Source organism: Drosophila miranda, chromosome 4 (assembly GCF_003369915.1).
Source record: "Drosophila miranda strain MSH22 chromosome 4, D.miranda_PacBio2.1, whole genome shotgun sequence".
In the NCBI taxonomy this organism is placed as follows: domain Eukaryota; kingdom Metazoa; phylum Arthropoda; class Insecta; order Diptera; family Drosophilidae; genus Drosophila; species Drosophila miranda.
In genome coordinates, this window is record NC_046677.1 from 13,984,193 (window position 1) to 14,008,178 (window position 23,986).

At 45.9% G+C, this 23,986-nt stretch overlaps 5 protein-coding genes and 1 pseudogene across 7 annotated transcripts; 1 reads left to right on the top strand and 5 right to left on the bottom strand.

Annotated features, from left to right (window-relative positions):
* Positions 1–454: 454 nt before the first annotated feature.
* On the bottom strand, positions 455–1,281 carry LOC108161551 (acylphosphatase-1). Its single transcript, XM_017295833.2, has 2 exons — positions 704–1,281; positions 455–646 (listed from the first exon to the last, which is right to left on the bottom strand). The coding sequence occupies exon 1, from the start codon at positions 1,149–1,151 to the stop codon at positions 801–803; it is 351 nt and encodes a 116-aa protein (XP_017151322.2). The 5' UTR covers positions 1,152–1,281; the 3' UTR covers positions 455–646; positions 704–800.
* Positions 1,282–1,971: 690 nt separating this feature from the next.
* Positions 1,972–4,362, bottom strand: LOC108161129 (annotated as a pseudogene).
* A 152-nt stretch (positions 4,363–4,514) lies between these two features.
* On the bottom strand, positions 4,515–7,033 carry LOC108163597 (angiotensin-converting enzyme-like). Its single transcript, XM_033393874.1, has 8 exons — positions 6,943–7,033; positions 6,799–6,858; positions 6,184–6,730; positions 5,759–6,122; positions 5,127–5,693; positions 4,920–5,060; positions 4,679–4,851; positions 4,515–4,607 (listed from the first exon to the last, which is right to left on the bottom strand). The coding sequence occupies exons 2-8, from the start codon at positions 6,835–6,837 to the stop codon at positions 4,591–4,593; spliced, it is 1,848 nt and encodes a 615-aa protein (XP_033249765.1). The 5' UTR covers positions 6,838–6,858; positions 6,943–7,033; the 3' UTR covers positions 4,515–4,590.
* A 3,126-nt stretch (positions 7,034–10,159) lies between these two features.
* Positions 10,160–12,801, top strand: LOC108163596 (angiotensin-converting enzyme-like). 2 transcript variants are annotated; one of them, XM_033393914.1, is made up of 7 exons: positions 10,160–10,442; positions 10,498–11,044; positions 11,106–11,469; positions 11,535–12,101; positions 12,152–12,292; positions 12,361–12,533; positions 12,605–12,801. In XM_033393914.1, exons 1-7 carry the CDS (start codon positions 10,404–10,406, stop codon positions 12,619–12,621), a joined length of 1,848 nt encoding a protein of 615 aa, XP_033249805.1. In that variant the 5' UTR covers positions 10,160–10,403; the 3' UTR covers positions 12,622–12,801. The 2 variants fall into 2 exon arrangements, with proteins under 2 accessions (XP_033249805.1, XP_033249806.1); XM_033393915.1 differs by having other exon boundaries at positions 11,535–12,092.
* Positions 12,802–15,346: 2,545 nt separating this feature from the next.
* On the bottom strand, positions 15,347–17,608 carry LOC108161508 (angiotensin-converting enzyme). The gene is made up of 4 exons (XM_017295783.2): positions 17,380–17,608; positions 16,365–17,311; positions 15,746–16,306; positions 15,347–15,687 (listed from the first exon to the last, which is right to left on the bottom strand). The coding sequence occupies exons 1-4, from the start codon at positions 17,401–17,403 to the stop codon at positions 15,381–15,383; spliced, it is 1,839 nt and encodes a 612-aa protein (XP_017151272.2). The 5' UTR covers positions 17,404–17,608; the 3' UTR covers positions 15,347–15,380.
* A 287-nt stretch (positions 17,609–17,895) lies between these two features.
* On the bottom strand, positions 17,896–21,184 carry LOC108163732 (angiotensin-converting enzyme). 2 transcript variants are annotated; one of them, XM_033393329.1, is made up of 8 exons: positions 21,086–21,184; positions 20,167–20,228; positions 19,565–20,111; positions 19,140–19,503; positions 18,508–19,074; positions 18,301–18,441; positions 18,060–18,232; positions 17,896–17,988 (listed from the first exon to the last, which is right to left on the bottom strand). In XM_033393329.1, exons 2-8 carry the CDS (start codon positions 20,203–20,205, stop codon positions 17,972–17,974), a joined length of 1,848 nt encoding a protein of 615 aa, XP_033249220.1. In that variant the 5' UTR covers positions 20,206–20,228; positions 21,086–21,184; the 3' UTR covers positions 17,896–17,971. The 2 variants fall into 2 exon arrangements, with proteins under 2 accessions (XP_033249220.1, XP_017154678.1); XM_017299189.2 differs by lacking the exon at positions 21,086–21,184 and adding an exon at positions 20,823–20,996 and having other exon boundaries at positions 20,167–20,226.
* Positions 21,185–23,986: the final 2,802 nt, after the last annotated feature.

Genomic DNA, 23,986 nt, shown 5'->3' on the forward strand with positions numbered 1-23,986 from the left:
TTGATTGCTTGGTTGCTTGATTGCTATCCCAGTGGCGTCCAGATGCGAATGCATGCTATGAATGTACCTATATATACTATACACATATACAAATATACATATGTACCCACATATGTGATTCAGTCTGTAATTAGATTGGGATCTGCAAAGTCTATCTGTCTCGGATATGAGCTCATAAATATTAGCCAGATTTATGATGTGGTTGGCTGCTCAGTGATATATTCTTACCTGAAATAAAGGCACCATTTTTTTGGGGGGAAAAAGCTAATTGAGAGTCAAGGTCAGGCATGGCTCTCTCAACTCCCGTCCATACCAGATCTTACAGAAGTTCTGGACTAGTCGAACCGTGGGAAAATATTGTAGTATTGGCTGTCAACTGTCCGTAAATAATTAATTTACACGAATGAATAATTAGTGTAACTCAATACCCAATGCCCGGCAAAGCGAAGAGCGCTTAGAGTGACGCACTCCAAGCACGTACTGCAGTTAATCTTTATTTTTATTTTTATTTCTTAACTATAGTTATTTGTTCGGTTCTAATGAGTGGCTGTCGAGTGAAGAGCCTCTGAGAGTCATCATAATCAAGTGCATTTTAATTATAGTTCCACGCCTGTGTTGTGCCTTTGTTTTAGACTCTTTCCGGTATCTTTATAAGACAATGGGAGGCTCTATGTACGAGTTTATCATCATTGCAAATATTTACCGGGTAAGTCCAGATCGAGCTGATGAGATCCCAGGCCCAGACATCTTCCATTCGAGATGCTCTTCAATGATAATATTCTTTTGGTTTTGGGGTTGACTCAATATAGTCGGACTCTTTTCTTTTTTTCTGGAACTGGAGTCTCTAAATAGCCATCGGCTCTGACGTGGAAATTGGGAAAGCCATATCCTTCCTTCTCACGTGGCCTACTGAACTTCACCCTCTCGACATTCGACTCGGGACTGCCCGTGTTTTTCAGCCACTCTTTCATCACGTCGATCTCGGGAAGCCGCCCCTCCATGTAGCCCCTGACAGTGCCTTTTGCCGTGTTCATGCACCAGCCCCGAAGTCCCATGGTCTTGGCCTTGATCATGGCATGATGCCGGAAATAGACGCCTTGGACCTTACCATATACCTCGAACTCGCACGAGAAGACACCGTCGGTAAACATGTTTTTGGGGTACCGCAACACGACACTCAATTTTGAATTTTGTATTCATTCATTTATTTGATATTCCATTTTTATTTTGAGTAATAAGTTGATTTTAAAATCAGAGAGCAAGGTGCGTTTAAGTACTGAAACTTTAAGCGTATTTCGATGACGGAAGGCACGATTCAAAGATGATAACTTTGACGAATCCTTCACAAAGTTTTCGATTTCTTTAGCATTTTAATTTGATGTTGAATTGTATGCAACTAATAATTCGGCATCTATGCCTCTATCTTCGAACACATCTTGCCCATCGTCTGTAGTCATGTTCCCGAATCCTTAAACTTAAATTATTTTGGGATAATTCTAGGATTCCTCGTTTCCAACGATTATATTGTCTCAAAAGGTATTTTTCTTAAATTACAATTCCACATGAATTTGACATGAATTCTACTGTACAATAAAAGGCATACTTACAGGCTGAGTTGGAAATTCCCAACCATTCATAATCTTCATCGAAAAATAAAAATGCTGTTAAACAGAAGCGTTGTAAACGGAAAAGATTCAATAATAGGTGAAAAATATCCTGTTCCCTACTTCCGGGTACGAGAAGGGCACCAAAATACGGATATACACTATATTTCCCTATTACCGTCTAGCCCCAGAATAGTATGGGGAAGGACCTATTTCCCCAAAGTGAAACATTTTCCCGAGATATGCGTATACAAAGGCTCAACAACACATTACTCTTGACAGTCAACGCCCCAATTTTCGATGGTTTCACTCTGATTTTTGTAATAGATTCTTTTAATAGATTCTTTTAATAGATTCATTATCTTATCTAATACCAACTTGACCCGATACTATGTATTCTATGCCAGCCCACATCCAGATTTTGTAGCTGATTCTGCTGCACCAACCAATCGTGTAGGGGCTTGAAGTAGGCCAACAACCCATCAATATTGATCTCCGGCTCACCCACCAGCTCCTGCAGGACGTCGCTGTAGGGCACGGATGAGCCTAATGCCATGGCACGCTGTAGACTGGCACCGATCTGACGCTGGTCGGAAAGATCGCAGAGATCCAAAGCTTTCCTAGGGTTATCCTTTCTGAACTGAAGCGTCGTTGTGCAGTAATGCTTGAGCAGCTGAAACCGTAGAACGGTGCTCAGGATGTTGCTGAAAGGGATAATTGATCAAGACTTTTGCTAGGTGATTCTCCACACAGGCTTTCAACCTGGCATACTGGTCATCCACCTCCATAAGCAACTTGGCTGGGACGTCAAACTGTTCGTTACTGCGTTTCCGAGGGGCTGCCGCTCCCGTGTAATGTTCAGTCAGTCGCCAGTATGCCTCGTTGTCGTCCGCTCGGATGTGTCCACTTAGGACCTCCACACGATAGCGATCGAGGACATAGAAGACGGGCAGCAGGAAGACCACGCGCAGACCGTGCACATACAAACGGTTCAGTCGAGCGGGCAACTCGAGCCACTTTCCCTCCTGCAGCAAGCCCAACTTCTGAAGGTAGCGTGGAGAGGTGGCCGCCAGGGAGAAGCACTTGCCAATGGCATCGCCGAAGCTGGGAAAGGGTTCATCGCGCAACAGGGTTGGCTGGCCGGAGGCAGCTCGGTTGTAATAAAGATCACTCTGGGCCTCAAACATATTGAGGAAACGCTCCTCGTCATTGAGGGGACAGTAGCTGAAGTTGGTTATGGGAAGGGTGTAATACCGCCAGACCTTATGCCAGCAGCGGTCGTCATCATCTGCAGCCACGACCTGAGCATTTGTCCAAAGGGAGCTGGAAGAGATCACTTTGAAAATTCCTTGCTGGAGAATATCTGTTTTATCGGAATTACCTTTCCAGCAATGGCAGACCAAGTCCCCTAAAGTACTCGGCCACATTCCAGAACACTCTCTGCGTAGTGCTCAACCCGCGACGATGGAGGTCTTGGGTGATATTTGCCAGCCCCGCCAGGGCGATGGTAAGTCCACATACCACTCGGCACGAACCCGTCTAAAGGCGTTTCCTATGAAGACCTCGGCCAGATGCTGTGGATACGGTCTGCCCCGGGGCACCAACCGTTCTCCGTGCATCTTTCTCAAGGAACCCCTAACATGAGCGTGGAGCTGAAGGAACAACGGCCTCAGTCCAGCCATCAGCCGATCCAGCAATGACATGGTCTGCGCTCCGCCCATCTCCAGCGATCGGAACCAATAATCCTCGGGCCGCGGATATCCATTGAGGTGGGCGGTCTTCTTATACAACTCCATGAAGGCCACAAACTGATCCCGAGTGGCCAGTCCAGTCTGCTTTCGCCACTCAAACCAGTAGTACTCGATCTCATCCAGGTCACGGCTCTCCTGGACTATTGCCTGAACCTCTGGTATTAGCCGCAAAGTGCAATTCCCTGGCTGCTTATAAGCGCAAAGTAGGACGTTGCGGTAGCTGTCGCTCATGTTGGAGGCGAGCGCATATACTTGAGTGAGCTCCATGCCATCCAAGGCATCGTACCCCAGCCTCGGAATCATCTCCAGCTGCCTCTTCTGGCTGGCATCCCCAACTTCAAACGCTTGAACTTTGCCAGATGAGGCATCAGAGATTTTAGGTAGTTCAGCAGCTTTTCGTCCGCTATTTCCATCTCGAGGAGAGCTACAACATCGTTGGATCCACGCAACTCATTCTGCAACTGGGCCAAGACCACCTGATCATAGATGCCGGCCAGTTGTTTGTTGGCCTCGACGAGGAAGGTAGTCAAAGTAGAGTCAGTCGAGGAACTAGGCAGGACAAAGCCTACAAAAATCTGAATGGAAGGGATGTCATGTTGAAATCATCTCCTTTGGGCAACACTTCAACGGCGCTTGTACTCACCAAAACCACCAACAACCTCCCCATAGTCCCACACTTTCTACTCGGACAAATTTACTTTCGCAACTCAGTCGTGGCTCATTTAAATTCCCCGCACAATATCCAACCTTTGCAAACTTTTTCAGACGTTCTGCGCCGGCGCAGCTCTCGATACCAACTAACCAACGGAGGCCGACGACAGAGGCCATGGCCAGAAGCCCAGTCGACTATTGGCTGAGCACCCAGTAGCCAATTTTTAATTATAATCAAGTGGAGCACGGAGCGGGTATGATACTGTGCCAGTGTGCCAAGTGCTCAGCATTCTGCTGATTGAGGCGAGATGTGCGCGAGGAATAAACTAACTTAGCTTAAGTGTTTTCGACCAACGAAGCCAATCCATCCTTGTATTAGATACGCTTGTACCAGAATGAGAATTAGAGTTCACGCAAAAAGCATACCCACCCATTCGACGTGTACACAGAGAGTGTTACGAGTGTACACAAACATTTGTATGTAGAAGCTCTCAAAAACTCGTTCGTATAAATAATTTAAAACTGGTAAGGCAATTATAAACTTTATTGAGCAATGAAGTGTGTGAGAACAGAAGGTATTCTAATTAAGAGGCCACACACTCTGAAGTAAAGGGGGAGAAAAGTAATGGATTATTCGAGAGTTCAATAGTGGATCGGGAGTATATAACTTACTATCTGAAGCGGTCCAGCCGATGTGAACACTGTTCTTGATGTTCTCCGCCTCCAGCCAGACGCGAAGGGGTTCGAAGTATTCGGCAATGGCCTTGCCACTCATGATGCGCTCCCCGTTGAAGGCCTCCAGTGCATCGGGCCAGGGCTTGGAGGCACCCAGAGAGAGCATGTTACTGTGGAGTGGACAAAAGGAACCCCATGGATTAGCAGACAAACTAACTTATTTTAGAGCAGTCCTTACTGGAAGGCTTCGCCTGCTGCTGCACTGCCGTAGATATCACAGTTGTCTAGGGGAAGCTCCGCATTGTTGGCATCGTATTGACCAGCCTTAATGCAGGCGGACTTGTAGAACTGGAACTGGATGATGAAGGAGACCAGGTACCTGCGAAAAACCACCAAATCACGTCACACCTGAAGCTCATCATCATCGAGAGATGACCCAACAAACCTCACATAGTCGGTATCGGCAGACATGTGATATTTGGCAGGGGGGTCGAAGTCCTTCTCGCTGCGCTCAACCGGAGGCTCGATGCCGGAATACTGCTCACGCAGCTTCCAGAACTCACAGTTCCAGTTTGCCTTCTCGACTTCCCCGCGGAACAGCGCCCATCGGTACTTGTCCATTGTGAAAGCAAACGGCAGGAACACGATCTTCTCCAGAGCCGTGAAGAAGAGCTGTTTGATGCGGGCCTCGTCATCGCGAACATAGTTCGACAACAGGCCGATCCTCTCCAGATGCTTGGGCGTGGACACGGACAGGGAGAGCACATCCCCAACGGCTTCATGGAAGCCAGGATTAGCCCCGGCCAGATACACGAAGGGCAAGTGCTGATACTGCAGGGCATACTGAATATGACCCACCTCGTGGTGGACTGTGAACAGCTGTTCCTGGGTGACGCGGGTGCACTGCTTGATGCGCACATCGTCCTTGATGTAAAAATTCCAGGCACTGGCATGGCATATCAAGTCGCGACCATCCGTGGGCTTCTCGATGATAGACTTGTCCCAGAAATCCCTATTGTAGATCAAATAGATTTAGATCCAGGTTCGACCTATAATAATAGCAATCTTCAATCTTACTTCGGCAATTTGGTCAGGTTCATCGAGGTGAAAAAGTCATCGGCCATTTGGAACATCTTGAAGGGGGTGTATCCTTGTTTCTCCATTTCTTCGGTAACATCGACCAGTGGCTTCTTGGGGAAGGGAGAAACAATGTCCGCGATCTCAGACCATTGTTGCGCCCACATGTTGCCAAGAAGATGCATGGGAATGGGTCCGTTCTCAGAGACCACCTCGTGGCCGTAATACTTCCTCAGGCGGTAGCGCACATAGCCATGGATCTGTTCGTAGAGCGGGCGGATTTCGGCGAAGATGTTATCCAACTGCTGTTCGAAGGTGTCGTCCTCGTACTCATCCAGCCAGAGCTCAGCGCCAGAGGTGAAGTCTGAGAGAAGGGACAAGTGTGAAAATGATTTCTGAGTAATCTCCAGCCAGTTTCCGCGTACTATTCAGTTTGGCAGCCTTATTGACCAGCTCCACATAGCGCTCGAAATTGGAACGCACGGCCGTGCCTGCCTTGTCGTAGAACTGGCGCCAGTAGTACTTGAGCTCCTCGTGGTCCCGGCTCTTGCTGATGATCTCTTCTATCTCTGGCTCCAGGGCTAGATCACATTTCGACTTGTCCTTGTAGTCGCAGACCTTTACTTTGGCAAAGTTCGACGCCATGGCGGATACAGTTTCCAGGAAATCGGCAAATTCAGCCTCGGGCAAGGCGCCATATCCGAGCTCGGTCAGGGCCTTGAACTGTCTCTTGATATCCTCCGACTGGTAACTGCGCCACCGGAACTTCTGTAAATCGCTCGACATCTCCTTCCTGAATTTTGCCAACTCGGCAGATATCTCTATTTTTCTCTTTTCGTTCTCATCGTTGATGTTGGAGGCATAAGCCCAGGCAGCCTCTGTTTGCACGTTGGTGCGCTTGGCCAGCTCCTTGTTCAGATTCTCGAAATACTCCTTGGCCTGAATCTCCTCCTTCACCAGGGCTTGCGCGAGCTAACCAGTGAATGTTTACCAAAATATAGCTATTGAATCTATTTGTCCAGATGTTGATATCGACTCACCGTCAACGTAGCCAGCAGGGCTACGAGGAATTCTGTCATCTCGTTCTGCAATGCGCTCGCCTACAGAAGTTAAGTCAAAATTTTTTTGTTTAGATTATAATCGATTCCATTTTGATGAGATGTTGTGCCATTCAGATGACGTACCTAAGCTATGCGTATCGCCTGACTGACTCAGAGGCTCCCTATACTATTTATATAATGTATCTAATGTATAATGTATAATATATCTATTGAGTGGATGTTGTAGCACTAACAGATTTGCAGTGGCGATAGGATCGCGACTGTTGATTAGTTCCACTTGTACTCGTACTTGAATTTACAAAATCAATTTACACCAGAAAAAAAAATAAAATGAGTGTAAAATTATGAAAGCAATTTGCGGTGAAGTTCTAAAATAAACCCGTCATACTCTTATTAATTCAAATTAGATTCGCTTCACAGTCCTAATATTAATAAGCCGATAAACCGACACACGAGTACCGATACAAAGATCGTAAATATCCCCGATAAGTGGGCTAGCTACCGCAAATGTGAGATATTCTTGAATTTTTTAACGTCCATACGAATGACTTTTGGTAAATATTGTCCTAAGCCAGCTTATCGCAGCGCATTATGACTCGGAACCACGTAGTAGCCCCGAGGCTATTCCTGGCACATTTTCTTCGCTGGAACCCCAATTATCAAATACCGAATAAGGATTAAAAAAGATAGACGCGTAAATGTATTGTATTTAATAAGCCTTTGTGGTTTGTAGGGAAAGCTAAAATCATTTCATAGGTTTATTGTGCGGTCTATGATGGCTGGGGTTTTTTTTGGAGCTTCCGGTGTTTAATAAAACTGTTTGCAGGTTTCGTTTTTGTTCGATAGGGGAAATATTGGCTTCGCAATTATTAGTAAACCTACCATCCTTAATTAATCGTAGAAAAAGGCTTGGTGTGATTTTTAAGACGTAGATAGTCCAGATCTATTGAGCCGCATAAACTTCTCGATTCCTATTAGATTCACTAGAAACTTTACACCTTTGTCACTTCCTCTTTGTAGATGGAATAATTCCTTGCATGAACCGTTTTATGTAGTGCATTCATGTTTTGAGAGTCGCAGTGTTAGAATCTTTTCAGTAAAAGTGGCAAGAGGATTGAGTACTTACATAAGCACCCATTATTGCATTAAACCAATGAGAATATTCAAAAAATTGCGTTTTTAGTTAAAACTTCATCGTGGTACTGAATTGACTAAGAAAGAACAGGGAAAGATTAAGGGAATGACATAAGCCGGCATTAAAACTGGTCAAATTGCTTCACTAATGATCCAACTTGTTACAAGTGGTGGAACCATGGTGGTGGATCGCTTATGATTTAGTGCTAAAATGTGGGCCGTCCAAATAGTATGTTGAGGGTTGGCTACGGAGTGTGAGTCGACCGTAGGTAAAACAACACAAGCCCTGTAATTTTGGAGTAGATCTTTATTAGACGTCCGATTCCCTCTGATTACCATTTATAAAATAGAGCTGAAAAAACAGCAATTTTTATACCCGATACTCAAAATGAGTATTGGGGTATATTCGATTTTTGGTGAAAATGGATGTGTGTAACGTCCAGAAGGAATCGTTTCCGACCCCATAAAGTATATATATTCTTGATCAGCATCAATAGCCGAGTCGATTGAGCCCTGTCTGTCTGTCCGTCCGTCCGTCTGTCCGTCCCTATTAGCGCCTAATGCTCAAAGACTATAAGAGCTAGAACAACGATGTTTTGGATCCAGGCTTCTGTGATATGTCACTGCTACAAGAATATTTCAAAACTTCGCCCCGCCCACTTCCGCCCCCACAAAGGACGAAAATCTGTGACATCCACAATTTTAAAGATACGAGAAAACCAAAACAAAAAGAATCGTAGAGAATGACCATATCTTTTAGACTGCAGAATCTGAATTGGATTGTATTATTATTATAGCCAGCATCAAGAAAACAATTTCCTTTTTTCTCGCCGGCTTTGCCTAGAGTAAAACATTAGCGCCTAGATCTCAGAGACTATAAAAGCTAGAGCAACCAAATTTGGTATCCACACTCCTAAGATATCGGACCTAGACGAGTTTGTTTCAAAATTTCGCCACACCCCCTTCCGCCTCCGCAAAGGACGATTCTCTGGGGATATCCACTAATCTCAAGACTCTCTCAGACTATTAACGCTATAGTAACCAAATTTGGTATCCGCACTCCTGTTAGATCTCACTATAAAACGTATATCTCAAAATTTGGCCCCACCTCTTTCTGCCCCCACAAAGGACGAAAATCTGTCGCATCCACAATATTGAGGATACGAGAAAACTAAAAACGCAAAATCATAGATAATGACCATATGTATCTATCAGATTGCCGAATTGTGCCGATTACTAGTGAGATCGAACAGGATCTAGCACTAGGCGCTAAAAGGGACGGACAGACGGACGGACAGACGGACGGACGGACAGACGGACAGACAGACATGGCTCAATCGACTCGGCTATTGATGCTGATCAAGAATATATATACTTTATGGGGTCGGAAACGATTCCTTCTGGACGTTACACACATCCATTTTCACCACAAATCTAATATACCCCAATACTCATTTTGAGTATCGGGTATAAAAATTAAAAAAATCGGATAACATTTGGGGAAACCCAACGCTGGAGAAATCAAAAATGCATAAAATATCAGAGTGCGGGTTTTTTTTTTCGCTGGGTATATGCACGTAAAACGGAAAAATACAATGATGAACACTCAAAAAACGGTCAATTTCCCCATGGTCCTTATATTCTTGTCGAAGATATCATCTATGACCGAAGCAATCAATCTGAGAAAACAAATAAAAGCAGAGCAGACAGTCTCACCATGACTATCAGTGTTCCATCCACAAACTGATCCTGCCATGCTTTGTATCACCATGCATGTAATCCATGACCAATAAATAACAAAGTTTGACATCTTTAATCTCAACTCTTGGTTCCTTTACACCAAAGTTTCAAAAATGGTATTATCCTTTTTATTCAGTTTAAATTACACATCACTTTGCGTTTGCCTCTCTCTTTTTTAATCCTCTTTAATGTTTGATAATTGAATATATCCGTATAGTTTACTCTCCGTTAGAGCGGAAAATGACTTACTGGGTTAGGACTGTGAAGCGAAACTAATTAAAATATATAATAGTATGACAGGTTTCTCTAAAACTTCACCGCAAATTGCTTTCATAATTTCACACTCATTTTATTTGTATTTTCTGGTGTGAATTGATTTTTTAAATTCAAGCACGAGTACAAGTGGAACAAATCCAAAGTCGCGATCCTATCGCGGTGATACTTGTGGTGCCATTTCAAATCTGTTGGTGCTACAAAATCAACTCAGTAGATATACATTATATAAATAATATAGAGACCAATTAAAGAGCAAGCTGACCCCATAGACACTTTATTTAATTACGAGGAAAGACAGTGCCTCTCAGACACTCTGATGATTCTCACAACTAAGGCACGTCATCTGAATGGCACAACCGATCTATGGAATCGATTATAATCTAAACTAAAAAATTTTGATTTAATTTCTGTGGGCGGGCGCTTTGGAGAACAAGATGAGAGTGTTCATCGTAGCCCTGCTGGCTACGTTGGCGGTGAGTCGATAACGACATCTTAAAAAATGGATTGTGGTAAACATTCTCTGGTTAGCTCGCGCAAGCCCTGGTGAAGGAGGAGATTCAGGCCAAGGAGTATTTCGAGAATCTGAACAAGGAGCTGGCGAAGCGCACCAACGTGCAAACAGAGGCTGCCTGGGCTTATGCCTCCAACATCAACGATGAGAACGAAAAGAAAATGAACGAGATCTCTGCTGAGTTGGCGAAATTCAAGAAGGAGGTGTTGAGCGATAATCAGAAATTTCAGTGGCATAATTATCAATCGGAGGATATCAAGAGACAGTTCAAGAGACTGTCCAAAATGGGAAATGCCGCCCTATCCGAGGTGGAATATGCAGATTTCTTGGAAACCAAATCCGCCATGGAGTCGAACTTTGCCAAAGTGAATGTCTGCAACTACAAGGAAAATGCGAAATGTGATTTGGAACTTGAGCCAGAAATAGAGGAGATTATTGGCAAGAGCCGGGACCATGAGGAGCTCAAGTACTACTGGCGCGAGTTCTACGACAAGGCAGGCACGGCCGTGCGCTCCAATTTCGAGCGCTATGTGGAGCTGAACACCAAGGCTGCCAAACTTAACAGTATGTTCCGACTGGCTGGAGACTTCTCTAAAATCCTTTTCACACTTGTCCCTTGTCTCAGACTTCACCTCTGGCGCTGAGCTCTGGCTGGATGAGTACGAGGACGACACCTTTGAACAGCAGTTGGATAACATCTTCGCCGAAATCCGCCCGCTCTACGAACAGATCCATGGCTATGTGCGCTACCGCCTGAGGAAGTATTACGGCCACGAGGTGGTCTCTGAGAACGGACCCATTCCCATGCATCTTCTTGGCAACATGTGGGCGCAGCATTGGTCTGGGATCGCGGACATTGTTTCTCCCTTCCCCGAGAAGCGACTGGTCGATGTTACCGAAGAAATGGAGAAACAAGGATACACCCCCCTCAAGATGTTCCAAATGGCCGATGACTTTTTCACCTCGATGAACCTCACCAAATTGCCGAAGTAAGATTGAAGATTGCTATTATTATAGGTCGAACCTGGATCTAAATCTATTTGATCTACAATAGGGATTTCTGGGACAAGTCTATCATCGAGAAGCCCACGGATGGTCGTGACTTGATATGCCATGCCAGTGCCTGGAATTTTTACATCAAGGACGATGTGCGCATCAAGCAGTGCACCCGCGTCACACAGGAACAGCTGTTCACAGTCCACCACGAGGTGGGTCATATTCAGTATGCCCTGCAGTATCAGCACTTGCCCTTCGTGTATCTGGCCGGGGCTAATCCTGGCTTCCATGAAGCCGTTGGGGATGTGCTCTCCCTGTCCGTTTCCACGCCCAAGCATCTGGAGAGGATCGGCCTGCTGTCGAACTATGTTCGTGATGACGAGGCCCGCATCAAACAGCTCTTCTTCACGGCTCTGGAGAAGATCGTGTTCCTGCCGTTTGCTTTCACAATGGACAAGTACCGATGGGCGCTGTTCCGCGGGGAAGTCGAGAAGGCAAACTGGAACTGTGAGTTCTGGAAGCTGCGTGAGCAGTACTCCGGCATCGAGCCTCCGGTTGTGCGTAGCGAGAAAGACTTCGACCCCCCTGCCAAATATCACATCTCTGCGGATATCGAGTATTTGAGGTTTGTTGGGTCGTCTCTTGTTGATCTTATGACGTGGTGGTTTCGCGCAGGTACCTGGTCGCCATCATCATCCAGTTCCAGTTCTACAAGTCCGCCTGCATTAAGGCTGGTCAATACGATGCCAAAAATGCGGAGCTTCCCCTGGACAACTGTGATATCTACGGCAGTACAGCAGCAGGCGAAGCCTTCCAGTAAGGACTGCTCTAAAATAAGTTACTTTGTCTGCTAATCCATGGGGTTCCTTTTGTCCACTCCACAGTAACATGCTCTCTCTGGGTGCCTCCAAGCCCTGGCCTGATGCACTGGAGGCCTTCAACGGGGAGCGCATCATGAGTGGCAAGGCCATTGCCGAATACTTCGAACCCCTTCGCGTCTGGCTGGAGGCGGAGAACATCAAGAACAGTGTTCACATCGGCTGGACCGCTTCAGATAGTAAGTTATATACTCCCGATCCACTATTGATCTCTCGAATAATCCATTACTCTTCTTCCCCTTTACTTTAGAATGTGTGGCCTTTTAATAAAAATACCTTCCTTTCTCAAACAGTTCTTTGCTCAGTTTTAAAATCTTAATTCGGACGAGATCTTGAGGGTTACTATACAAATCCTTTAGGTATAATAGAGAATACAAGTCGATTTGGTTGGCATGCTATTTGCGTAAAATATAATTCTGATTTAAAATACAACCGTATCTAAAAATACGAGGATGGAGTTGATTCGTTGGTCGAAAACAGTTAGTTTATTACTCTTCTTTGACTACCTTCCTCGTCGAGGCCAACAAACAACTGGCCGGCATCTATGATCAGGTGGTCTTGGCCCAGTTGCAGAATGAGTTGCGTGGATCCAACGATGTTGTAGCTCTCCTCGAGATGGAAATAGCGGACGAAAAGCTGCTGAACTACCTAAAATCTCTGATGCCTCATCTGGCAAAGTTCAAGCGTTTGAAGTTGGGGGATGCCAGCCAGAAGAGGCAGCTGGAGAGGATTCCGAGGCTGGGGTACGATGCCTTGGATGGCATGGAGCTCACTCAAGTATATGCGCTCGCCTCCAACATGAGCGACAGCTACCGCAACGTCCTACTTTGCGCTTATAAGCAGCCAGGGAATTGCACTTTGCGGCTAATACCAGAGGTTCAGGCAATAGTCCAGGAGAGCCGTGACCTGGATGAGATCGAGTACTACTGGTTTGAGTGGCGAAAGCAGACTGGACTGGCCACTCGGGATCAGTTTGTGGCCTTCATGGAGTTGTATAAGAAGACCGCCCACCTCAATGGATATCCGCGGCCCGAGGATTATTGGTTCCGATCGCTAGACCAAAAATCTTAAAACAAACTTGATTTAGTGTGATATCATAGAAGTCTGAATACTAAAATTGGTTGCGCTAGCTTTTATAGTCCTTGAGAACTAGGCGTCAAGCAAGACGGCAAACGGAAGGATGGACTAAACGGCTATATCGACTCGGCTATTGTTGGCTTTGAATTAAATATTTCATATTATCGCTTAATGTATTTACATATCGTTTTTATCTTGGGGAAATGGAATGCGGCTGAGTATCCCAAAACGCCCTCGTGCTGCAGAAAATGAAGACTTCATAAGAAATCAGAATGAAATTTTAGTGGCTACGATAGCGTAGCCACGGGCTAACGGGCTCTCTCTCACGCATACTCTTCCTTGTGCAGTGTTAACGCTCTGGTGGAGGGGAGGCTGGTGTTGGTGAGAGAATAGAGAAAACTCACACATAGAGCACCGCATAGTCTCAAAAAGATGTTGTGGTTGTTATTGTTGTGATGCATCTGTTTCACGGACCACTTCCGTTCCAGGTGGTGGCCGGGGTGTAGTTCAATCTTCTGCTGGCTCTGAGCCCGGTGCAGCGAGATTCGCAGGGGGCCTTCGGCGGCGTGGTCGCATATCGCTGGGTGTGCGCTGTCGGTTAGTACCAGCTTAAAAGTCGCGCAGACTTTTGTTACCTAGTTGGAAACACGAAAGCTACCTGCGAAAGCTCGCAACAACAAATTTCCCTGATATTAGGACATCCGGTAACGATGAGGGATTTATCGCTTAGGCCGAACAGCACAGAGCGGGAGGGGCAGAAGATCAGCTCATCAGTCGCTATGCGGGCGCGATCCCCGTATGTGTCGCAACAAAAATATGGAAGGCCGTCAAATTCTGGGAAAATTCGGGATCAAACCACAGCAACGTAGTGATATTCGTTAACTGTCTGCCAAAAATATAGTGCTGGACCAGACCTTCTTTTCTGCAAGGTGCCGAGGAGTACGCAGAGGGGAAGCCGGCTGCCTTTATATTTTTTATTGGGGTATATTAGATTTGTGGTAAAAGTTGATGTGTGTAACGTCCAAAAGGAATCGTTTCTGACCCCATAAAGTATATATATTCTTGATCAACATCAACAGCCGAGTCGATTGAGCCCTGTCTGTCTGTCCGTCTGTCCGTCCCCTTCAGCGCCTAGTGCTCAAAGACTATAAGAGCTAGAGCAACGATGTTTTGGATCCAGACTTCTGTGATATGTCACTGCTACAAAAATATTTCAAAACTTCGCCCCGCTCACTTCCGCCCCCACAATGGACGAAAATCTGTGGCATCCACATTTTCAAAGATACAAGAAAACAGAAAACGCCGAATCGTAGAGGATGACTATATCTTCTAGAATGCGAAATCTGAACCAGATCGTATAATTATTATAGCCAGAATCAAGAAAACAATTTCATTCTCTCTCGCTCTGTCTCTCTCTAACAAACAGGCTTTGCCTGTGAAAAAAGTTATTTTATTGAGTACGCTCGTACACTCTAAAAATTACATTTCCATATGACTTTAACATGAATTCGATTATTTAATAATAAGCATACTTTCAGGCTGAGTTGGAAATTCCCAACCATTCATAATCTTCATCGAAAAATAAAAATGCTGTTAAACAGAAGCGTTGTAAACGGAAAAGATTCAATAATAGGTGAAAAATATCCTGTTCCCTACTTCCGGGTACGAGAAGGGCACCAAAATACGGATATACACTATATTTCCCTATTACCGTCTAGCTCCAGAATAGTATGGGGAAGGACCTACTTCCCCAAAAGTGAAACATTTTCCCGAGATATGCGTATACAAAGGCTCAACAACACATTACTCTTGACAGTCAACGCCCCAATTTTCGATGGTTTCACTCTGATTTTTGTAACCTTATGAGATTTCAGAAACAAAAAATGCATTTTTTCTTTTAATAGATTCATTATCTTATCTAATACCAACTTGACCCGATACTATGTATTCTATGCCCAGCCCACATCCAGATTTTGTAGCTGATTCTGCTGCACCAACCAATCGTGTAGGGGCTTGAAGTAGGCCAACAACCCATCAATATTGATCTCCGGCTCACCCACCAGCTCCTGCAGGACGTCGCTGTAGGGCACGGATGAGCCTAATGCCATGGCACGCTGTAGACTGGCACCGATCTGACGCTGGTCGGAAAGATCGCAGAGATCCAAAGCTTTCCTAGGGTTATCCTTTCTGAACTGAAGCGTCGTTGTGCAGTAATGCTTGAGCAGCTGAAACTGTAGAACGGTGCTCAGGATGTTGCTGAAAGGGATAATTGATCAAGACTTTTGCAAGGTGATTCTCCACATAGGCTTTCAACCTGGCATACTGGTCATCCACCTCCATAAGCAACTTGGCTGGGACGTCAAACTGTTCGTTACTGCGTTTCCGAGGGGCTGCCGCTCCCGTGTAATGTTCAGTCAGTCGCCAATATGCTTCGTTGTCGTCCGCTCGGATGTGTCCACTTAGGACCTCCACACGATAGCGATCGAGGACATAGAAGACGGGCAGCAGGAAGACCACGCGCAGACCGTGCACATACAAACGGTTCAGTCGAGCGGGCAACTCGAGCCACTTTCCCTCCTGCAGCAAGCCCAACTTCTGAAGGTAGCGTGGAGAGGTGGCCGCCAGGGAGAAGCACTTGCCAATGGCATCGCCGAAGCTGGGAAAGGGTTCATCGCGCAACAGGGTTGGCTGGCCGGAGGCAGCTCGGTTGTAATAAAGATCACTCTGGGCCTCAAACATATTGAGGAAACGCTCCTCGTCATTGAGGGGACAGTAGCTGAAGTTGGTTATGGGAAGGGTGTAATACCGCCAGACCTTATGCCAGCAGCGGTCGTCATCATCTGCAGCCACGACCTGAGCATTTGTCCAAAGGGAGCTGGAAGAGATCACTTTGAAAATTCCTTGCTGGAGAATATCTGTTTTATCGGAATTACCTTTCCAGCAATGGCAGACCAAGTCCCCTAAAGTACTCGGCCACATTCCAGAACACTCTCTGCGTAGTGCTCAACCCGCGACGATGGAGGTCTTGGGTGATATTTGCCAGCCCCGCCAGGGGCGATGGTAAGTCCACATACCACTCGGCACGAACCCGTCTAAAGGCGTTTCCTATGAAGACCTCGGCCAGATGCTGTGGATACGGTCTGCCCCGGGGCACCAACCGTTCTCCGTGCATCTTTCTCAAGGAACCCCTAACATGAGCGTGGAACTGAAGGAACAACGGCCTCAGTCCAGCCATCAGCCGATCCAGCAATGACATGGTCTGCGCTCCGCCCATCTCCAGCGATCGGAACCAATAATCCTGGGCCCGCGGATATCCATTGAGTTGGGCGGTCTTCTTATACAACTCCATGAAGGCCACAAACTGATCCCGAGTGGCCAGTCCAGTCTGCTTTCGCCACTCAAACCAGTAGTACTCGATCTCATCCAGGTCACGGCTCTCCTGGACTATTGCCTGAACCTCTGGTATTAGCCGCAAAGTGCAATTCCCTGGCTGCTTATAAGCGCAAAGTAGGACGTTGCGGTAGCTGTCGCTCATGTTGGAGGCGAGCGCATATACTTGAGTGAGCTCCATGCCATCCAAGGCATCGTACCCCAGCCTCGGAATCCTCTCCAGCTGCCTCTTCTGGCTGGCATCCCCCAACTTCAAACGCTTGAACTTTGCCAGATGAGGCATCAGAGATTTTAGGTAGTTCAGCAGCTTTTCGTCCGCTATTTCCATCTCGAGGAGAGCTACAACATCGTTGGATCCACGCAACTCATTCTGCAACTGGGCCAATACCACCTGATCATAGATCCCGGCCAGTTGTTGGTTGGCCTCGACAAGGAAGGTAGTCAAAGTAGAGTCAGTCGAGGAACTAGGCAGGACAAAGCCTACAAAAATCTGAATGGAAGGGATGTCATGTTGAAATCATCTCCTTTGGGCAACACTTCAACGGCGCTTGGACTCACCAAAACCACCAACAACCTCCCCATAGTCCCACACTTTCTACTCGGACAAATTTACTTTCGCAACTCAGTCGTGGCTCATTTAAATTCCCCGCACAATATCCAACCTTTGCAAACTTTTTCAGACGTTCTGCGCCGGCGCAGCTCTCGATACCAACTAACCAACGGAGGCCGACGACAGAGGCCATGGCCAGAAGCCCAGTCGACTATTGGCTGAGCACCCAGTAGCCAATTTTTAATTATAATCAAGTGGAGCACGGAGCGGGTATGACACTGTGCCAGTGTGCCAAGTGCTCAGCATTCTGCTGATTGAGGCGAGATGTGTGCGAGGAATAAACTAACTTAGCTTAAGTGTTTTCGACCAACGAAGCCAATCCATCCTTGTATTAGATACGCTTGTACCAGAATGAGAATTAGAGCTCACGCAAAAAGCATACCCACCCATTCGACGTGTACACAGAGAGTGTTACGAGTGTACACAAACATTTGTATGTAGAAGCTCTCAAAAACTCGTTCGTATAAATAATTTAAAACTGGTAAGGCAATTATAAACTTTATTGAGCAATGAAGTGTGTGAGAACAGAAGGTATTTTAATTAAGAGGCCACACACTCTGAAGTAAAGGGGGAGAGAAGAAATGGATTATTCGAGAGTTCAATAGTGGATCGGGAGTATATAACTTACTATCTGAAGCGGTCCAGCCGATGTGAACACTGTTCTTGATGTTCTCCGCCTCCAGCCAAACGCGAAGGGGTTCGAAGTATTCGGCAATGGCCTTGCCACTCATGATGCGCTCCCCGTTGAAGGCCTCCAGTGCATCGGGCCAGGGCTTGGAGGCACCCAGAGAGAGCATGTTACTGTGGAGTGGACAAAAGGAACCCCATGGATTAGCAGACAAAGTAACTTATTTTAGAGCAGTCCTTACTGGAAGGCTTCGCCTGCTGCTGCACTGCCGTAGATATCACAGTTGTCTAGGGGAAGCTCCGCATTGTTGGCATCGTATTGACCAGCCTTAATGCAGGCGGACTTGTAGAACTGGAACTGGATGATGAAGGAGACCAGGTACCTGCGAAAAACCACCAAATCACGTCACAGCTGAAGCTCATCATCATCGAGAGATGACCCAACAAACCTCAGATACTCGACATCCGCTGAGACATGATATTTGGCAGGGGGGTCGAAGTCTTTCTCGCTACGCACAACCGGAGGCTCGATGCCGGAGTACTGCTCACGCAGCTTCCAGAACTCACAGTTCCAGTTTGCCTTCTCGACCTCCCCGCGGAACAGCGCCCATCGGTACTTGTCCATGGTGAAAGCAAACGGAAGGAACACGATCTTGTCCAGAGCCGTGAGGAAGAGCTGGTTGATGCGGGCCTCGTCATCGCGAACATAGTTCGACAGCAGGCCGATCTTCTCCAGATGCTTGGGCGTGGACACGGAGAGGGAGAGCACATCCCCAACGGCTTCATGGAAGCCAGGATTAGCCCCGGTCCGATAGACAAAGGGTAGGTGCTGATACTGAAGGAAATACTGAATATGTCCCAGCTCGTGGTGGACTGTGAAAAGTTGATCCTGGGTGACGCGGGTGCACTGCTTGATGCGGACATCGTCCTGAAGGTAAAAGTCCCAGGCACTGGCATGGCATATCAAGTCGCGACCATCCGTGGGCTTCTCGATTATAGACTTGTCCCAGAAATCCCTATTGTAGATCAAATAGATTTGGATCCAGACTCAACATAGAATTATAGCAATCTTCAATCTTACTGCGTCAATTTGGTGAGGTTCATCGAGGTGAAAAAGTCATCGCCCATTTGGAACATCTTGAGGGGGGTATATCCTTGTTTCTCCATTTCTTCGGTAACATCGACCAGTGGCTTCTCGGGGAAGGGAGAAACAATGTCCGCGATCTCAGACCATTGCTGCGCCCACATGTTGCCAAGAAGATGCATGGGAATGGGTCCGTTCTCAGAGACCACCTCGTTGCCGTAATACTTCCTCAGGCGGTAGCGCACATAGCCATGGATCTGTTCGTAGAGCGGTCGGATTTCGGCGAAGATGTTATCCAACTGCTGTTCGAAGGTGTCGTCCTCGTACTCATCCAGCCAGAGCTCAGCGCCAGAGGTGAAGTCTGAGACAAGGGACAAGTGTGAAAAGGATTTCAGAGAAGTCTCCAGCCAGTCGCAACATACTGTTCAGTTTGGCAGCCTTGGTGTTCAGCTCCACATAGCGCTCGAAATTGGAGCGCACGGCCGTGCCTGCCTTGTCGTAGAACTCGCGCCAGTAGTACTTGAGCTCCTCGTGGTCCCGGCTCTTGCTGATGATCTCCTCTATCTCTGGCTCCAGGGCCAGATCACATTTCGACTTGTCCGTGTAGTCGCAGACCTTTACTTTGGCAAAGTTCGACTCCATGGCGGATATGGTTTCCAAGAAATCGGTATACTCCGCCTCGGGCAGGGCGGCATATCCGAGCTTAGACAGAGCCTTGAATTGTCTCTTGATATCCTCCGACTGGTAACTGCGCCACTGGAATTTCTGTATATCGCTTGATACCTCCTTCATGAATTTTGCCAACTCAGCAGAGATCTCGTTCTTTTTCTTTTCGTTCTCATCATTGATGTTCGAGGCATACGCCCAGGAAGCCTCTGTCTCCACGTTGGTGCGCTTGGCCAGCTCCTTGTTCAGATTCTCCAAATACTCCTTGGCCTGAATCTCCTCCTTCACCAGGGCTTGCGCGAGCTAATCAGAGAATGTTTATGGAACCTATTTGTCAAGATGTGGTTTTCAGACTCACCGCCAACGTAGCCAGTAGGGCTACGAGAAACACTCTCATATTGTTCTCCAAAGCGCTCGCCTACAGAAATTAAGTCAACATTTTTTAGTTTAGATTATAATCGATTCCATTTTGATGGGATGTTGTGCCATTCAGAGAGTGTCTGAGAGGCACAGTCTTTCCTCGTAATTAATTAAAGTGTCTCTGGGGTCAGCTCGCTCACTATATGCTCTCTATAATATTTACTGAGTGGATTTTGCAGCAACAACAGATTCGCAATGGCACTTCAAATATCACCGCGATAGTAAATCGTCATTTATAGGCTGTTGATTAGTTTCACTTGTACTCGTACTCGAACTTACAAAATCAATTTACGCCCGACAAACGAAATAAAAAGATTGCGAAATTATGGAAGCAATTTGCGGTGAAGTTCTAAAATAAACCTGTCGTACTCTGATTTATTCCAATTAGTTCTGCTTCACAGCCATATCATTAGCTACTCGGTGAGCAATTTTCCGCTCTAAAGTAGAGTAACCTATAGAAGTAGAAACTACCAACCCTGCAGGGAAAGCCAATAAACCGACACACAAGAACCAATAAAAAGATCGTAAATATCCCAGATAAGGGGGCTAACTACCGCAAATGTGAGATATTCTTGAATTTATGACCGTCCGTACCAATGACTTTTAGTAAATATTGTCCGAGCCGTGTATTGGCTGATCCAGATAAGATTGGAGTTGGATTATAGTGGAAAGTGGAATTTATAGTAGATAACCGTATTGATATTGAAGCCGTCAAACGAAGCAATAACTTGAACAAGTAATTACATCACGATCACTAAATTGATTATAGAGAACAATTGCGATCGTAATTCAATTAAAGTCAATTGTTTTGATCGCTAATTGCAAGGCGAATGCTCAATCAAAAAGAGAAACTTCATTCTGAGCGTGTGTAATATGCCAAACGAGTTCCGCCGAACAGAAAGAACTTCACCGGCCCGCAAACGAACTGAAAATGAAAATGTTTGGATGACATTGCGTGGGTTTTATAGCCACGAGCGGCAATCTGAATCGGCCGACCGAACCATTATAAGCCTGAGCCAGCCGATCGCAGCGCATCGCGACGCGGAACGAACGACGTGACCGGAGCTAATCAACCGACTGGCCGTCTCGGAGAGAAACATAAAGATAGATAGATATATGCGAGCATTACTTATTCTAAATGGGAGCGCAGCGCACCCAAGCCCGAGGCTCTGGGGAGATACGGAGCTCAGCCCCAGTCTCAGCCGCCCCGGGGCTCATTAATATGCCTGGCACATTTCTTCGCTGGCTCCCTAATTAGCAAATACCGAAGGAGGATTAAAGCAGAGAGATGCAAACACAAGGTGATAATTTTTAATTTTAACAGAATAAAAAAACAAATAACTCTAAATCATTTTTGGCTCTTTGGCGTGGAGATAGGAATAACTACCTGGGCGTGGCAAATGCACTTTCCATATTTCACTTATCTGTTGACGCAGGGGATTACTTGAGTTTGAGTGCAGCGCTTGTTCCAGGTCATACCTTCGACAGTGATGTATGCTTGCCATGCAATGTAGAAGACAACTTTGTTTTATAGTGCCTTCAGAAGGGTCGATAAACCGTAAGGCTCGCGCACACTACATACAAATAGCTGAAAGAGGAGCTGAAAGCGGACCTGGGCTAAAGAAGCATTCAACACTCTGCGCACACTGTCGCCTGAGTTAAAAGCTGATCACATCTTCCAGATCATTTGTCGGAATCGGGTGGATCGGACATACATATATGTACATTCATATATCATAAAGCTGCCACACGATCGATGTGTCAATAATGTTGATGTTGTCGGGTTTCCCAGCCCTAAATCATAGTCGCGCAGCCCAACGTAAATGTCTTTAATTATTCGCTATTTGCACTGTACATATCTACAAAATATTGGAGAAAAGCAGGCAGTGTGAGCCAGAAAAATATATTGTGCTCGATTTTTTATACCCGATACTCAAAATGAGTATTGGGGTATATTAGATTTGTGGTAAAAGTGGATGTGTGTAACGTCCAGAAGGAATCGTTTCCGACCCCATAAAGTATATATATTCTTGATCAGCATCAATAGCCGAGTCGATTGAGCCCTGTCTGTCTGTCCGTCTGTCCGTCTGTCCGTCCGTCCGTCCGTCCGTCCGTCCGTCCGTCCCCTTCAGCGGCTAGTGCTCAAAGACTATAAGAGCTAGAGCAACGATGTTTTGGATCCAGACTTCTGTGATATGTCACTGCTACAAAAATATTTCAAAACTTCGCCCCGCCCACTTCCGCCCCCACAAAAGACGAAAATCTGTGGCATCCACATTTTTAAAGATACGATAAAACCAAAAACGCAGAATCGGTGAGGATGACCATATCTTCTGCAGTGCAAAATCTGAACCAGATCGTATAATGATTTTAGCCAGAATCAAGAAAACAATTTCATTCTTTCTCGCTCTGTCTCTCTCTAACACACAGGTTTCATGGTCGGCTTTGCCAATTGCAAAATATGAGTTAAAGGATCTCAGAACCTATAAGAGCCAGAGCAACCAAATTTGGTATCCACACTCCTGTGATATCGGACCTTGACCGTTTCGTGTCCAAATTTCGCCACACCCCCTTCCGCCCCCGCAAAGGACGAAAATCTGGGGCATCCACAAATCTCAGAGACTATTAAGGCTAGAGTAACCAAATTTGGTATCCGCACTTCTGTTAGATCTCACTATAAAACGTATATCTCAGAATTTCGCCCCACTTTTTTCCGCCCCCACAAAGGACGAAAATCTGTTGCATCTACAATATTGCACATTCGAGAAAACTAAAAACGCAGAATCATAGATAACGACCATATCTATCAGATTGCTGAATCTGGACCAGATCAGATAATTTTTATAGCCAAAAGGAACAAATCAATTTGCACTGGCTACGCAGCGCCCGACGTCACGCTCAGACTGATTTTCTGTCTCTCTCGCACGCACTCTTTGTCGTGTCGTTTAAAATTAGCAGCGTCTGCCGGAGAAAAGCCATACTGACTTAGTATTGGGTATAACTGTAGAGTTGCGGCGTCCGCAGCAACTCACAACGTTCCCCCTCGTTTAATTTATTTTGCTGGCGTTGAGTGGGCGGTGCTAGGACTGTATTCGAACCTCCTTCTTCAACATCAGGGCGGTGTTGCCAATTTAGTTATTTTCCGGCTATTTCTGGCGTTTTTCACATGCCAAATGGGTATATACATATATTTAAATCTAGCGGCTGACATTCGACTATGAACTTAATATATCACTCTGAGCCTTCTCAACCACGCAGTCCCTCTCTCTTTTTCCTTTCTATCCTCGGACTTACCCTCACTGACTTGAACGTCGAAACCGGATCACTAAAGATTTTCGAGCAACTGAAAAATATAATTTCGCTCGCCACACACGTCTGTCACTTAAAACGGCCGACAATCAACAATTGATCACTCTGTCTATTGACCCTTTCACTTAAGAGTAACCGCAAGGTTCGACAAGCTATAGTAATTTGTCATTTGTGCTGAAATTGTTATTTTTGTTATTCAATTAACAAAACCTAACATTTGAAAATCGCGCCCATAAACCTACAATATGCCATCTTCAAGTAATAAATGCGTTTATCAACACTACCTATGCATGACGCCATAAGCACGTTCAAGCAAGAATCTGCACGTTTTTGCCTGAAACGTATTCCACTACACCTCAATGCCAAGCATAGGTTCAAAAACAGGCAGACCCAATAAATATGTGCTGGTGGACTCGATCACACTGCATGTTTTATATGTTTTGGGCTCA

What these genes read in the sequence shown, in the direction of transcription:
- LOC108163597 (XM_033393874.1), bottom strand. Translation starts at nt 6,837, where the DNA reads ATGACAGAATTCCTCGTAGCCCTGCTGGCTACGTTGACG. An exon ending in CCCTGCTGGCTACGTTGACG is followed by an intron (nt 6,731 to 6,798) that starts GTGAGTCGATAT and finishes TTCACTGGTTAG; the next exon opens with CTCGCGCAAGCCCTGGTGAA. An exon ending in GCCGATACCGACTATGTGAG is followed by an intron (nt 5,061 to 5,126) that starts GTTTGTTGGGTC and finishes GGTTTTTCGCAG; the next exon opens with GTACCTGGTCTCCTTCATCA.
- LOC108163596 (XM_033393914.1), top strand. Translation starts at nt 10,404, where the DNA reads ATGAGAGTGTTCATCGTAGCCCTGCTGGCTACGTTGGCG. An exon ending in CCCTGCTGGCTACGTTGGCG is followed by an intron (nt 10,443 to 10,497) that starts GTGAGTCGATAA and finishes TTCTCTGGTTAG; the next exon opens with CTCGCGCAAGCCCTGGTGAA. An exon ending in AACCTCACCAAATTGCCGAA is followed by an intron (nt 11,470 to 11,534) that starts GTAAGATTGAAG and finishes GATCTACAATAG; the next exon opens with GGATTTCTGGGACAAGTCTA.
- LOC108163732 (XM_033393329.1), bottom strand. Translation starts at nt 20,205, where the DNA reads ATGAGAGTGTTTCTCGTAGCCCTACTGGCTACGTTGGCG. An exon ending in CAAGGCTGCCAAACTGAACA is followed by an intron (nt 19,504 to 19,564) that starts GTATGTTGCGAC and finishes CCCTTGTCTCAG; the next exon opens with ACTTCACCTCTGGCGCTGAG. An exon ending in AACCTCACCAAATTGACGCA is followed by an intron (nt 19,075 to 19,139) that starts GTAAGATTGAAG and finishes GATCTACAATAG; the next exon opens with GGATTTCTGGGACAAGTCTA.
- LOC108161508 (XM_017295783.2), bottom strand. Translation starts at nt 17,403, where the DNA reads ATGGGGAGGTTGTTGGTGGTTTTG. An exon ending in GGTCTGCCATTGCTGGAAAG is followed by an intron (nt 16,307 to 16,364) that starts GTAATTCCGATA and finishes GATCTCTTCCAG; the next exon opens with CTCCCTTTGGACAAATGCTC. An exon ending in GTGGATGACCAGTATGCCAG is followed by an intron (nt 15,688 to 15,745) that starts GTTGAAAGCCTA and finishes TATCCCTTTCAG; the next exon opens with CAACATCCTGAGCACCGTTC.
- LOC108161551 (XM_017295833.2), bottom strand. Translation starts at nt 1,151, where the DNA reads ATGTTTACCGACGGTGTCTTCTCGTGCGAGTTCGAGGTATATGGTAAG.